Source organism: Eubalaena glacialis, chromosome 19, assembly GCF_028564815.1.
Source record: "Eubalaena glacialis isolate mEubGla1 chromosome 19, mEubGla1.1.hap2.+ XY, whole genome shotgun sequence".
In the NCBI taxonomy this organism is placed as follows: domain Eukaryota; kingdom Metazoa; phylum Chordata; class Mammalia; order Artiodactyla; family Balaenidae; genus Eubalaena; species Eubalaena glacialis.
This window is the reverse complement of record NC_083734.1, coordinates 63353094-63368906: the sequence shown is the minus strand read 5'-3', so window position 1 is coordinate 63368906 and position 15813 is coordinate 63353094. Positions and strand designations below refer to the sequence as shown.

Sequence of the window (15813 nt, the reverse complement as noted above, 5' to 3'; positions counted from 1 at the left end):
ACCCGGGCCGCCGCTGCACTGCAGACCTGCCCTTAATGTTGCCGTGGATGGAACGTTCTGCTGGAGCCTCTTCGTGGACCCAGTGCATCGCGCCATGCACTGGGACGGTGGAACCCCACATTTTCCAGGCACTTTGGTGCAGCTTCAGGGAGACAGGAAGGTGAGCAAAGCCAGGGCACTGTGGGAGCCCCGACCCTCCAGGGAAGCGCTGGCTGCCCACTGATACGGTAGCTCAGCTCTCTGAGGGAAGTCAGTGACTCTGCAACAAGCTTTCATCGGAGGGTCCAAAACGAAAGTAAAAACTAAAACAAACATGAGACTCCCAAGCTTACAAGGCAAGCCTGATCTCCGGATAACTGCGGGCACCTCCTGCTGGCATTTACAATAACCAAGGCCTTGATTTCACGGTAGCCAGGGGCCAACAGTCCTTAATACGATAAATCTCAGGGAAACTGATTCTCCAGCACTTGCTACACACGCATCTAGCAGACCTCACCAAGCCAGACACGTTAGCCAGCCAGGGCTATAAACACTGCTCAGAGGAGGAGAGCTGCTCTCAGAATCGGGTTCACTGCACACATTTAGGAAGGGCCTCCGGCAGAAATATTTGCCTGATGGTTTTCTCAGCAGTGAAAGCCAGGCTGGTACCACTGCATCTCTCTCTAAATAACAACACTGCCCGTCAGAGAGTATGCAGCTCCGTGCTTTATCTAGAAACTCTTTTGACTTTGTAATTGGCTCTGGGTGAGGGAACTCCACTTTCCCCCGAGAAAGCCGGGAACCCCCCTCGCAGAGTAACTCAGAGGCCGTCGGGTCTCCTCTGCTGCCGCCGTGTCAAGCCCCGCGTGTCTGGCAGCCTTGACGGCAGCGTGCCTTACGCTGCTTCCTGCAGGTGGAAACGGCCACCCCTACTCCTGGCACGTGGTCTCCCCGCCCCAGCACAGTGCCCGGGAGACCGCTGAGGTGCCCCTTCCCCTGAGATAAGGGCCTCACTCTGCGGCCGTGCAGGGGGCTTGCTGTAGGGATGAGCCCTCCAGGGACCAGAGCCCTCCAACCTGTCCCCATGCCCTTGACGCTCTTCTGCTTCGGGACGAAAAGTCTGCTGCTTGTTCCTGTGGCCGCTCGCACCCACCGTGGCTTCCACTTCCCGCCTCTCCCATCCCCTGTGCTTCTGCATTTTTTCCCAGCTTCTTCCTTTTCTGTGTCCAGACTCCCCGGCACGACGTGGGTTTCTGCCTGGGCCGTCTCACTGCGAGTAGATGAGCTCTCACCGGACAGGCCCTTCACACGAATCCGTCCGTTTTAGGGCCTCGGTCCATGATTTCCACGTCTGTTTGTGAGTTCGGGGGCTGTTTCTTCACAGCCAGAGGCAGTTTATTCTTTTTTTAAAATTTAACCAGCACTCGGTTAAGCAATGACCAGACAGCAGCAGCGTTCCAGGAATAAATAAATACACTTCCCGCCCCCGCCCCGGCTCCCGGCTCGACTGCCTGCCACGGGCTGTGACCACGCGTCCAGTGAGTTCTGTGGCCCACGGGGAACGGTGCATTCTTGGCTGTCAGAGCCAAGGACCCTCTGGCTTCCCTCCATCTGAGTTCAGGGCCACTGTAGCCATAGGTGGGAAGCTATGCGAAGACACAGCTTCTGCCAGTGAGGTGGGAATAAACAGAAAAGGAAGATGGATGTATCATGGCTGACTTCGCCGCATGGAGTCTCCTTCTGGAACGTGACTGACAAGTAGCTGCGTTTTGCTCGACAGGCAGGGCAGGGTCAGCGTGCGTCTCTACGTTGTTCCTGTACAGAAACTAAGCTGTGTGTAGGCTGCTACTGTATACCGTTCATACTTAACTTAAGAAGGCTAAAGAGATATGAAAGGGAAGAAAGAAAGTCCCTAACAATATTCCTCTGAGACCGCCGGCAGTGCCGTTTATTACTGTCTTCATCTTCCTCCCTCTTAAAACCAGGTTTTGTAACCTGGAGGGCCGGCATCCTCTCCTAGGACAGCCTCCTGACTCAGTGCCCAGAACTGGCTGCAGAGAACACAGCGCAGCTGAGACATTAAGGGCCCTCCTTGAAACGCCAACTCAGGAGGAAGTCAACTGACCTGATTAATTTTAGGTTTTCTTCAGTTTGTGCTAAAAGTATCTTGGAAAAATAAAATCCGTGGGCTCACCACCAGCAGTTTTATTCTTGGAAGAGAGGCCACATAAGCATATTGGATGAGAAAGTTGCTGCTCTAAGAATAAAACCATGAGTCGCCCAGGCCGGTACCCTAGAGCCCCGGGAGGGTCCCCTTGGCCAGCTCACGGGGCACCTGTCAGACGAGACAGATTTGGGCCGAGTCACCATGGGGGATGCTTCTGAAGCTGACTGTGGTGCAAAGCTGCCACCCAGCGCTCTCAGGAGCCCACCCCATCCTGGCCGAGACAGGGCAGAGCTGGAAGGCATGGATCCACCCGGCCCTCAGAAATGGGGTGCGGGGCAAAGCGGGACTTCCTGGGAGGTACGGCAGGGCCGCAGGTGGGGTGAGCGAGGGGGCAGACGTCTTACAGACTCTCGGTTTATCTCCAGAGGCATAAACGTGAAGACGAGCCACTGTGCAATGGGGAAAGGATCCCGGGCCACAACACCTGCACCCTGGTTCCACCACCTACCAGCTGTGTGTCCTCCCGCAAGTGACTCAGCCTCTCTGTGCCACAGAGTTCTCAACTGTAAACTGGGGACAACTGTAGCCCCCTCACAGGATCGCTGTGAGGGCTAAATGAACGAATTTGTAAAGCACTGAGAGCAGGGAGGGCCTGGGGCGTAGTGTTTGCCAAATAAATGCAAAAAAAAAAAAAACCCAAACAAATGGGAGTCTCCAGGGAGTCAGGCAGGATGCGTCTGAACAAAGGCAGCAGTGCCAGCGATGACAGCGGGCACACAGCCCTCACGGCAGGGCTGGCCGGCATGGGAACCGCATCCAGGCCGCTGGGGGGCCAGCTGAGACCCGGTTAGGCTGCAGGGCTCCCGTCGGGCGAGGCCAAGCCAGGAGAGCCGCAGCGGACGGGGGTCCAGCCGAGGACTCAGCGCAAGGAATGCGGGGCGCACGAGGCCCGGGCCCCGAAACTGACCTGCCCTGGTCCTCGTGTTGTCCGGGGGACTCTGCTGCCTTCTGGGGGGCGTGGGTGCCACAGGCTCCCCTGACGCTCAAGGTCAGCTCAGACCTTGCGAGCGAGAGCCAGGCTGGGGCCCGCAGAGGCCGGCGGTCAGCAGCCCCCTCTCTGCCGACAAACCCCCCGGGATCCGGGGAAACAGGGCTCAGGGAGCGGCCGCGGCCCCGACTCACCACTTTGGGCTTGAAGGGCGGCTGGATCTCCCTGTTCTCCAGCTTCTCCCAGTCGATCCTCCGGAAGAAGGTGTGTTCCCGCACGTCCCGCTCTCCCTCGGGCCCGCAGCCCAGCCGCTTGCCGGGGTGTTTGGTCATCAGCTAGAAAGCGGGAGGGGAGAGAGCTCTCACGTGGAGCTCGGTAACCTGGCGCCTGTGGCTGACAGTCCTGGATCGTACAGCTGCGTCCGCTGACCGCAGACAGAGGCGCTCTCACCAAAAAAAAAAGGTGATGTGAGGTGACCGAGGTATTAACTCAACTGTGGGAGTCCTTTCACACTGTACACATACATCAAATCATCACAGTGTGTGCTTTAAATATGTTACCATTTTATTTGTCAATTACACCTCAATAAAGCTGAAAAAAAAGAGAAACAGAAAGACCCCCTCAAAAACCAGGGGAAAAAGGGAACGCCAGGCCCAGCGCCTGCCCTCTTGCTGCTCTGCCCCCAGCCCTGACGGCAGGGATGCCCGGACCACGTCTCAGGATGCTCTGAGTGATGCCAACTCACACAGTGGGGACACGTGGGGGCCTTTCTACAGTGATTTTTGTGATAAGGAGATGGGGAAGCAATCTGGACCCACAGCCAAACACAAGAAGAATTTAAATAGCCGTCTTTATACACTGTTTTAGAAGCTGCCATTCTGTATAAGCATTAAGAACACATACATAAAAAGGCACGCTATCACTAAGAACTGTGTGTGCCAGAAGTATCACAGGCCAGTGTCACATAGGATGCTATATAATAGCATCACGTGTCTATTTACTGCCCGGACCAAGATACTCTCAAAGACTCACGGTTCGGAAAAGCCAATGCCGTCACAAGAAAGGTGACGAGTTAACCGCACACCCAGTGGCGCGGGCATGTGGTCCCCCCACCGTGTCTCTTAGAAGCGTCTGGATGGCATCTCTCCAACGGACCCTCTCGGTCCACGGCCAACAGAGGAACCCAAGTCTACCTACCCCTTTGCAGATGGAAACAGCCTCCTTGGACAAGGACTTCGGGTATGAGACGTTGTGCTCCATGATGGACTGAAACAGTTCGTCCTCATCCTCGCCGTCAAACGGAGGCTGTTCCGGAAAAGAGGGAGATGGGGGTGTCTAGGCTGAGTAACTCCTCACCTCACCGTGGCGCCTGCACACCCAACTCGGCACCGGGAAACAGAGTGGGCTTCTCCCGCATGCACGTGGCAGGCTGCAGACTTGGCTCGATTACCTCGCGGGCTGTCTTCAATTAGGTTGGCGGTCGGGTGTGCTTTTCATTTTCTCCTCTGTCCCTTGCCTTGCTCTGGGCGACCCCAAACAATCGCCAGGGAAAATGTTTTTGAGTAGTGTTTTTAAGGATTTGCAAATAAATTACAATTAACCCATCAATCTTGTAATTATGTGTTAAAAAATCTCACTACGATCAAGTGAGGTTACAGATAGCCTTGCGTTCAGAAGGTGTGGGAGGCTGGAGAAGGCGGATGCCTTTGGGTTCTGAACCTGGGGTGAAGGGGACGCAGAACACGGGCAAAGAGGGCTCTCCCCAGGCCCGGGAATCCACACCCGGGCCCTCTGCTCTGTCGGGGGCCTGCCGCCGGCACGGTGGCGGTGACGGGGGCTTAGCGTCCCCTGGGCACCTCTCTGTCCTGTTGCAGGCAGGTCAACGGTGGAGAGTTACAGTCACATGCATCTTCCTCCCCAGCGGCTGAGCCTGGGGACCCAGGGGTGATGTGCGATGCAGTCCTCGAGTACAGGACCATTTTGGATGGCTTCCCTTCCCTCTTTCCCCCATCCTCGTGACCATTTTTAGATTTCTACAGATCTGGACTCACTGTTTCAAGCTAAGCTACCTGTTAACTAAAGGCCTGGCTTGGTGTAAAAAATTTCTGAACGGGGAGTGCTCTCCCTGGCGATATGTAATTTGTGGATTTTAAATAGGCAAGTGAGGGGTGATGGTTCACGCTTCCCAGAATGATTCCGGAATCACTTACTAGTCAGTGGTCACGGGGGCCCTGCCATGGGCATGTGCAGATCACTGATGTGGGGTAGGGGGGGAGTACCCAGGGACAATTCCAGCTGAAGTTCTGGGATAATGGACTCATTACCGAGTCACCAGGAATGAAGACCAAGCATAAATGACCCTGGCGGGAAGGCACATAAAGAGGAGAGGGCTGGGCCCTTTATGATGGATGCCCGGGACGCTCTGAGAAGCAAGATGCTCATTAGGCGGCCGGGTAAACACTATTTATGCTCGAAAGTAATCACATTTGTCAAGCAATCCAGGAACTGAAGAAAGACTCAGGCTGTTTTAGACTCAACTGTCCCCCTGCCTGCTGACAGTAAATAAACCAAATGAGAAGAAAATTGCAATAAACTGTCTTCTTTTCCCTGCTCATCTTCAGCCCTCTGTGATTAAAGAGGATAAATTTAGACCTCAACCCCATCAACAAGTTGATAATTAATCTCCCTTTTCAATAACGACATCCATTCCCTGTAGCTTGGGGGGGAGGTGATCTGAGCAGAGCCTTCATTATCCTTTCTGGGCTGAGTCACGGCCCAAGAATATGTTTAAATTTGCATTGAAGAGTCAGCAGGACTAAGAAGGGGGTTCTGAAATGAAAACCCCGTGTTTGTGGCAGGCACAGTGGAGAGTTAGAGGAACAGCAGCTGGACCCGACACTGCATCCGAATGTGGGCTGCTTTTCAAATGCCGTATTTAAAGAGTGTCACCATTTCCAACAGATGATGGAAACTTTAAGGGCTCACATCAGGCAGGCTCGGTGACTCTGAGAAGCTGGCGGGGAAATAACGAAAATGTGCCCAATGTTTTGGAGCCACTGGGTGTGGGAATCTTCAAGTCCAAGGCCTCAGGGACAGTCTGCAAATGAGGCAGGAATTCAACATGCACCCCAAAGGGGACGTCCCTGCAGGAGAGCGGTGTTTCCCAAGCTCTCCCCGGGGAAGGAAGTCCCCAGAGGCCTGGAGAGGGAGGATGGTGGGGCGGAGCTGGCTGCAGGCCCGTGTGCAGAAATCCTAGTCTCCCCGGGCCAATAAAGAGTCAGCCCCTCTTCTGTCCTGTGACATGCGCCACATCTGGAAATGGATCCGGACCACTTCCACCCACCAACTGCCTTTGTGGGCCTACGCAAGTGTGACTCTGAATGAAAGCAGGGCTTGTTTCCTGGACTCCAGAGTCAGAACGTTTGAGTGGGGTCTCGAGGGGAACTCAGCTTTCTGTGCCTTTGCGAACAGACAGCTCCCACAGGGGCAAACAATTCAGTCAAATTTTACTGTCAAAATGCCAAGGAGGGGAAATTAACTTAAGGTGCAAGCGATCTGTGTTCTGCCAGCGGCTGTCTCGCTGACAATGGTTCTACGGAACTGGCTTTTCTGTGTTTGCACACGGAGGTATATAGCCTTAAGAAGAATGGTTCCTTGGGGGAAGAAACCTAAATAAATAATACACAAACCACTTTTTAAATATCAAGTCTCAACACCATTGAGAAATAAAGACCACATATAGGTGGAACCTCTTATCTTTTAATACTTAAAAGACAACTTTAGTATCTATAGGATGTAAGACACAATGAAAGAGAGAAAGGAGAGACCATGGGGGTCTCCCAGCCCAGAGGGAAAGCCAATGGTCTCGCGATGGTCTCCACGGCCCGGGGCCTGGTGCCCTCTCTTCCTCTCTGATCTCAGCTTCCTACTCCGTCTCTAGCTCACTCCACTCCAGCCACGTGGGGGGCTTCCTCTCCGTTCCTTAAGTGTAAAGCTACACACTCCCACCCCAGGGCCTTTGCACTGGCTGTTCCCTCTGTCTGGAATGCTCCTCCCCCCGGATGTGCACGTGGACATCCTCTCACTTCCTTCTGGTCTTAACTTTATCTTCTATGTGAGGCCCTCTCTGGGATCCGAGCTAAAATTTCAACCCTCCCCCAACACTCTGTGTTCTTCTGCTTTGTTACTTTTCTTCTTAACTTATCACTATTATGGTCCACCAACTGCACATCAAAAATGAAATCAAAGTCCAAAACGTTTTAAAAAGCAAAACTTGGGAATTCCCTGGTGGTCCAGTGGTTAGGACTCCACGCTTTCACTGCCAAGGGCCCAGGATCGATCCCTGGTCGGGGAACTAAGATCCCACAAGCCGTGCGGTGTGGCCAAAAGTAAATATAAAATAAATAAATAAAAAGCAAAACTTGAATTTGCCACATACCAACAAATACTTAGATAACATTTATATTGCAATTACAACTAGGTACATAGCATTTGTGTTGTGTTAGGTATATTGAGTAACAGCAAGATGATGTCAAGTGTACGGGAGGATGTGCCTGGGTTATACGCAATTACCACACCATTTTACACAAGGGACTTGAGCCTCCAAGGACTCTGGTTGACCCCGTGGGAGTCCTGGAACCCGTTCCCAAGGATGCCGAGGAGGGGCCGCCCATCATTTCCTTATCTGCCTGTCCGCTGTCTTTCTCTGGACTGCGACCTTACTGAAGGGAAGGGTCTCTGTCTGTGCTGCTCACAGCCACCCCCACGCACATTCAGTAAGCATGCACTGAATGAATCAGGAAGGAGTCAATGGATGTAACGTGTCAGAAAGGCTGACTTTTCCCCAGGAACAAAGATGCAAAGATTTCTTTGGGGGCAGCTCTGCTATTCGACGCGGGTGTTTCTTTCCGTTCTCTCTTACAAAGGCTCTTGGCTACAGAGGGGCACACTCCCTGGCACACTTGAGGGCTGAGAGTTAATAAAAGCTGCCCACGACAGAATCATTAGTAGGTACAATGGCAGAGATCTGAAATGTGTGAACTGCACCGCTGTCATTCTTAATCCACTGAGATTTGGGGATGGGAGCTGTTTGTCAACAGCAGCGAGTGTGACTTACCCTAGTAATACAGATACTAAGGCCACCACCTTAGAAAGTGCCACATTAGGCAGCGATGCCCTTGGTTACCCGACACATGTCACACAGCCAAGAGAAACCTAATCTGCCTTTTCTTAACTGGAAGTTCAGCCTCGCTGGGCTTTTGTGAAAATTACAATGAGTTGCCCAGGGAGAGATAAGGGCAGACGGGAGAAGCTATTAAAACACTCCTTCCAGTTTAACTAACTTCTTCCTTTACAATAATACCGGCTCTACACACGGGAGCGGCCGGGGTGATTTCTGCAGAGAAACGTGCAGTGAAGCCCAATCCCAGCCCAGGGCTGAGACACCGAAAACAAAAGGTCACCATTGTCCTCAACGTGCAGGGACCTTTTGCGGGTGATGCAAAAGCTGTATTGTTTACACTCCAGGGTGTAGCTTTCAATTTGGGTTTTTAGGACTAGAAGATAATTTCTGTACAATTTCTCCCTCTTGCACCAGGATCAGGGGAGTCAGACCAGCATGAGCCATTGCACACGGCCAGGTCCTGCTCTCGCGGTCCCCACGGCGCTGAAGCCTTCATGCTACGTGGCAACACACAAGCACAAGCGCATGGGGACGTTACCTGCCCGGCCAGCATTTCGTACAACAGGACGCCGAAGGCCCACCAATCCACGGATCTCCCGTACGGCTGATACGCGATTATCTGTGTGAAAACAAACACGTCAACTACATTTAGCGGCCAATCAGGAAGCCTGTGTTGGAACAGGGAAGTCAAGCGTGTAGGCATTTACACACTCCGTTCATGCAAACGAGGTGATGGTAACATTTGTCGCTGGGTTTTGAAGGAGACCCTTCGAATCAGACACACAGAGAACTCTCGCCCCACGATTTTGGAATTCCTCTTCTGAATCCACCGGGAGATGCCACGGCACTGTTGGAAGGTAGATGTAATTATCTTCTTGGGTGAAAAAGATTTGGGCACTGAGGTGGATTTCATTTGTGGGAAAAGCCAGAGGTCATTCAGAGCAAAGGTCTGATAAACAAGACGATCAAACTAGGTTACAGAATTTTGCTGAAGGATGATGAGGAGGAGGAGGAAGGACTAAAGGAAAAACGCTAGTTTCCTTGTGCGGCACAACAGGCCCAAGGGCATCTGCTGAAGGACTGACGTTTTTAAATGTTTTTGAAAGAGACAAAAAATGCAGTAATCAAGTGTAAGATGTGGACCTTGTCTGAATCTTGATTCAAACCACCCAAACGTAGAAAGAAATTGGGAAAATTAAAATACGGTCTTGAATTAGATGACGTTGTGGGAATTGTTCCTAATATCATCATGTGGGATAAACAGTTGGATGATTAGTTACAAAGTGTCCTTTTCAGTTAGAGGGGAGTGTATGCACGAGTGACGGGCGTGAGAGATGAAGTATTTAGGGGTGAAATGACATGATATCTTAGATTTGGTTTAGATACGTCAGTAAAATCGGGGCGGGGGGAGGAATCGATGAAACGAGTTGTCTGCAGCTGGGGATGGGCCCAGGGACTCCCAGATGTGCTAGGGTGGCTCTACACCTTCCCCCCTGCCCCCCGTGGAAGGGGGTAATACTGACTCGGATATCTAAGAGAGGCGTGACTTATCACAACACGGCGGCTGCGTCCCAGGTAGGCTGTGTGCCAAAGGCACACACTTTCCAGACCCGTGGATCTGTCCCGGGATTCGAGGCCAGGACGTAACTAACAGATACTCAGCACAACCACCGGCCATTCTGCAGAAAAACTGGACTTTGGGGTGTTCTAGGGTATCTTCCAAACGGCCCCTACGTCTCATTAAACGTCCTAGGACATCAGCTAACCTCCTGTGCGTCTGCCCACCCCCATTCCTTCAACATGTTCCTAGTATTTCTCCCCATGGCACGAGCAATGCACGCTCCGACTTACCCCGGTGTGGGCAGGAACAAGGGGGCGCACGTTTGAATCTGGCAGCTTTGTAGCTCGTTTCCTTGGCAAGAAAATGATAACCAAAGGAACCTACAAAGAGGCCTTAATTTCTTTTGAAGACTACCTTTGCTCTTTTCTGAAAACATAAGAAGCACAAAAAACCCTACCAAAATGAGCCTCTAATTTATTCCCTAATGACATGAAATGGTGGCGGCCACGGCAGTCCCCAGACGGGAAATGACTGCATCAAAGCCGGACTTGAACAAGTAGAAGAACAACAGAAATCCGCTTTGGGAGAGGAAAGACACACCCACCAAGCACCTACTATGTATCAGATAACGCTGCACACACTGTGTGTAACCCGATGAGCCAGAAATTCTTCTTCTTCTCATTTTTTAGGGGACAGAACTGAGATGCAAGAAGTTTATGGAACGCGCCCGAAGCCAATCAGGTAATAAGTGGTGCTCTGAAAACTGACATGTATGTTTTAAAACTACAGTTTATGGCTTTCAGATACATGGACTCACTCGTACTGGGATTAATAAAATATGAATCAAAGGGCTTTGAGAATTAGTTTAACGAGATTTGAAATCATCACTTCAGTTGTCGTAACTATATTTCAAAAGCACTTGAGTAAAATTTGTTCTTGTAACTATATTAAAACCAGGTCCTGCAATCTGTTCTCATTAATCAGTGTGTTAGTGGGTTTTTAAAAATTTTTTTTATATTGGAGTGTAGTTGATTTACAGTATTGTGTTAGTTTCAGGTGTACAGCAAAGTGATTTGGTTATACATATATACATGTATATATCTATATTCTTTTAAAAAAAATCTTTTCCGTTACAGCTTATTATAGGATATTGAATATAGGTCTCTGTGCTCTACAGTAAAACTCTGTTGTTCACCTATTTTAGTTTCCGCTTGTTTTGAACACAGGCTGAGATGAGGCCTCGCACTGCTGTGCGAATTACGAGGCTGAAGAACAGTGGGGGCTGGATGAGGGAGACCACGCTTTATTCCAGACTCTATTTCTACACATACTTGAGCAGTCTTACCGGCCAGACCCCTCTGCTTGGGTGCTGGAAGACGCCACCCACTTGGAGAACTGTCCGAAGTCAAGGGTGTGGAAACCCTGATTCTGGTCAGAATGATTCACAAACCCTGAAAGCCAGGCCCAGGGGAAGTTTTTGTTTGTTCATTTGTTTTGACTCTTTGTCAGCTTTGGTCCAACTTGCTTCTCAGGGTCCATTAAGCTCTTCTGACTTGTGCTGATAACACCTGATGCTTCCTCCAAGGCTTAGGACAGCAGGAGGCTGAATGCCAATGGCTTGTTTTCTGGGCGATGGCATTGGTCAGCCCCTGGAGCCAGCCAGCTCACCCTGCACTGAGCTTACAAGGTTTTGCCTTTAATTGTTAAAAATAGGACGGGGGTTAGGATTCAGCTGGAGCATTTTCTCCTGGAGACGTTCACAGTCTGTCACCCCTGGCTCACGCCCTGAATGAAATGAGACGGTTCACAGGTCTAAGCTACAAGAGATGGGGGCAACCCCACCACTGCAAACGCATGTTCAGCACGAAGAGTACTTCCCCTCGACGACCAGCTGCTGTTAACAAATACCTCCAAATTACTCCAAACCTCACTGCAAAGGGGAAGCAGTGTTGAAGAGAGAGCCCCACTGAAGATCCGAACATTTAGAAGCACAGGATTTAGGATGCTGGTGACACTGTCCCCTGTGAGCTGTGTAGACCTGCACCGTCCCATACGGGAGCCACTGAGCCACGCGCGGCTACAAGCCTCTGACACGCAGCCAGCGCAAACGGGCATGAAATGCTTTGGGTGTAAAATACACATCCGATTCTGAGGACTTAGTACCCCAAAATGCAGAATATCTCATGGCTAATTTTTCATTTTGGATATACCGGGTTAAATCAGATATTAAAATTAATTTCATCTGTTTCTTTTTTAAGTTTTTAAAAAATGTGGCTGCTTAAATGCAGTTTGGGCTTGCCTTTTATTTCTACTGTTCAGGGCTGGTCTAGACTGAGTTCCCCGGCTCCTGTTGGCCTAGGTGGCCAGCTTTGGGCTGAAGATGCAGCTCAGGGACCACAGAACGGACGGAAGGCTGTCTTGGGTCTGTCCCCGACGGACACGGGAGCAGGTATGTCTCTGGCACTTGGAAGCTGGCAGCCAAGCCCGGGCGATGCCTGTCCCCCTGCAGCCCCCCGGCGAGGGGCTGCCCCGGTGACATGGTTCCCACCGCAGAGAAACTCACAAAAGGAGAGGCAGGCTCGGCTGGAGGGGCTGGGGCTGGCAACCTTCCCTGCAGCACCAGCACGGGGAAGCCAGAGACAGAACCCCCGGGGGGCCACTGTCATCCAGTTTCACTGCTTCTTGTTACTACGATCATCATGATTATAATTCCCTGAGCCAGGTGCCTGGGGTCTGTCAGGATGCTACAAGTGGCTGCCTGTCTTGTACAGCGGGGTGTGAGTGGCCTCCTTCCAGCCTGGGTACAGGACCTGGGCAGGGGGTGGGGGGCAGCCTCTCGCCTCTTACGAGGCCAAAGGCCCACAGCAGCTGGAAGGACGTCGCTCCAGGGCCACCCACCCTTCCACCCTCTGCAGGGCTACACACTCCAAGGCCTCCCAAAGCGGACGGGGCTTCCGAAGCTTTTCTGGAGAACTCGGGGGGCAGCGTGGTGAGGCTTCAGATGCTACTGACGACAGCAACAAGGACTGGAGCCAATGTCCCCACCCGGACTTCCACCAGGTGCCAGGGTCTTTGTTAGCTCGGGGGGCCCTCACGGGACCCTGGCGGTAGGAGCGTCCGAGTTCAGAGACGAGGAAACGAGGCACAAGGACGTTAAGTAGCCTGCCCAAGGCTCCACAGCCAGAGGCGGCAAAGCTGGCATTTGAGCCCTGGACATCTGGCCTTGGCCTCCACGATCTGGACCATTTTTCTGAACTGAAGGTTCATCCGCTCTTGAGTCAGTGTGGCTCCCTAGACGCTAGGGCGGGAACTGGCCCAGTTGGGGGGACTCTTGCCAAAAGAGGGTTCAAATGCTTAACAGGGTCCAAATGGCTAAGGTGCCCACGTGAATCAGCAAGTCTGGCCCCGAAGGCTCATCTCCCAGAGTCCCGGGGACTCGCGCGCCTGTCCTTGGCCACACTTCCTGGTCTCTGCCTCACGCTCCCGCCGTGTGTCCTGGCCGACCCCCCAGTGCCCGTGCTAGAATAAACAGCCCGACTGTCGACCGCCCTTGCCAGGCTGCGGCACAAAAGAACGCTGGCCTTTACCCATAAAACACGCTCAAGTCCTCTGACTGTCTCAGGGAAACAAAGCCTATCATTTCTTCCTTTTATCAACGATAAAAGTATTTTAATGGGAAACTTATGGTTGTTTGGAAAAACATCATAAATCCCCCAGGCTAGAACATGGGACACTGGAGGCCTTCCTCACGGACCCGGCGGAAATGCTGACTGGCTGAAACAGTGCCATCTGGAAAGAAAGACGACGTGCCTGGGGGTGCTTTCCGGGTGTTGTGTTCTCACCGCTGCAGGGCCCTGAGCTCACTCAGCGTCTCCCCAGCTCCCTGCTCCGGGGCCCACAGACCAGGGCCACGCAGACCCCGAAGCCTCTGCCACGTGAGCTACACCGAGGCTGCTTATCTGCCCCCACTCGACCCCAGGCTCTCCCCCCAGGGGCCGGGCCGCCCTCCCGAGCACCCCGCACGGCAGACTCTCCCTAAGGTCAGGCTGGAGAAGCCAGCGGATCTGGTGCAAGCCTGCTCCGCGGACACCACCGACCTCCTGAGCGCAAAATGCAAAATGCAAAATGCTCGTCAGACTGCTGGATTGCTAAGGCTGCATGTGGGCCTTCGAGACGGTTCGGAAAAGCATCCTCCGCGTTCTGAGAAGGAAGCCGAGAGGCTTGCTGGAAGGTCGCTGGGTGGGCGGCAAGGTCTCCCAGCTGTGTCCACCTCCTGCAGCGCCAGGCTTGGACCAGAGCGTGGGGAACAGGAAGCACATCGGGGGCAGGGTATGGACGAGGCATCCCCAGCTCTCAGCCAAGATGCTCCCAGTCAAACCACTTTGGGGCAGTGCCTCCCAGCCCAGAGCACTGCAGGACGCAGAGTGCGGCAAGAAAGCTCCGAACCTGACTGCCGGAGCCCAGCTCGGCCACGCGGGAGCTGTGTGACCTTGGGCAAGGCGCTTGGCCTCTCTGAGCTTCCGTTTCATCTGTGATACTGGAACCCCAGCACCCCACGTACTGGCAAGTACGCGGTATGTATAGAAACGCGTGTTTACAGGTGAGTTGAATATGCATAACTCCACAGGGTCTCACGTCAGGAGCAGGAAGGGCCCCGGGCACGGCAGGCAGGTGAAAGGGACTCAAGGCAATGAACTAACCCAGGCTCACAGGAAGACGAAGGAAACATTTTGGATGAGAGGCTGGATTAATAACATGTATTAAATACTCTGAAATGATTGTCAGCACCTGGGAATTCTGTCAACGATGAACCTTCTGTTCATTCTTTCAGCAAATATCATCTGCCTACGTGCCGGACGCTGTTCCAGGCACAGGGCACAGAAGTGAATAAAACAGATTAAAAAATCCCCCTCTCATGCAACCGAATGAATTTTGACCAGAGCAGCAAAACTTCCGGTTTCTCTTCTCTGTGGTATTAACACACCCTCCCCTGCCCCTTCCCTCACTGCCACCGTTTGGGCGAATCGTGCGTTTCTTGGGGCCGGGCACCCTGCGAGGCACAGGGATTACGACACGAAAATGGATAAATACACTAAAACGTGATACCTTACACGTCGAGGATCTTAGTACATCACATGAGAAATACCTGCAATATTTGGAAGCTCTGGACAAAATGCATAATATAACAGAATTCTGGCACAAGATGAGAATGGAAAGTTTGGAGTCTGCACTACATATTTCCCGTTTAGATGAACACGGTGGCCAGGACTGGGGTGAACAGAAAACGACGTCTCTAAAGGCAACACAAGTGCTTTAAGGTCCAGTTACAGTAACCACCCCTCTGCCTCCCTGATACCCGAGGACCTGAAGGGGATCACGTGGCACAAAGAGGGTTTGCAACGACTGACCCTGGCTTTAAATAGCAATTAACACAGAAGAGGAAAAGGAAGGAAGCAAGGAAGGAAAAAGAGAGCGAGGGAGGAGGGGATGGCAAAAGCAGAGCTTTCAAAGCCTGGTGATTACAGGCCCCATTCCCAGTTCTATCCTGGACCTTTGTTTGGAAGGGAAAGGCCACCCAGGCTGCATTTCTTCTTCTTCTTCTTTTTTTTTTTTTTGTATTCATAAACTGCTTTAAAGAGAAGTTTTAGGTTCAGAGCAAAATTGAGTGGAATCTGCGGAGTTCCCATATACCCCGCCCCCCGCCAAGTTCAACACACCGAGGCAGTATCTTAGTTACAATCGCTGAACCTGCATGGATACATCGTTATCACCCAAAGCCCAGGGTTTACATCAGGGTTCATTCCTGGTGCTGTACAGTCTATGGGTTTTTGAAAATGTATCATGACATGTACCCACCACTGTACTGTTATCGTACATAACAGTTTCACTGCCCTCAAAATGCTCTGCGCTCTGCCTACATGGCCCTCCCCCAGCCC

At 52.1% G+C, this 15813-nt stretch overlaps 1 protein-coding gene across 2 annotated transcripts in view; it reads right to left on the bottom strand.

The window, feature by feature from the left end:
* Positions 1–15813, bottom strand: part of PRKCA (protein kinase C alpha) — a 360902-nt gene that overhangs the window by 14225 nt on the left and 330864 nt on the right. For both annotated transcript variants that reach the window (XM_061175760.1, XM_061175761.1), the window contains 3 exons: positions 8855–8935; positions 4332–4439; positions 3329–3469 (listed from right to left, as the gene is read on the bottom strand). In XM_061175760.1, the coding sequence (XP_061031743.1) occupies positions 3329–3469; positions 4332–4439; positions 8855–8935 (330 nt within the window). The remainder of the gene's footprint in view (positions 1–3328; positions 3470–4331; positions 4440–8854; positions 8936–15813) is intronic.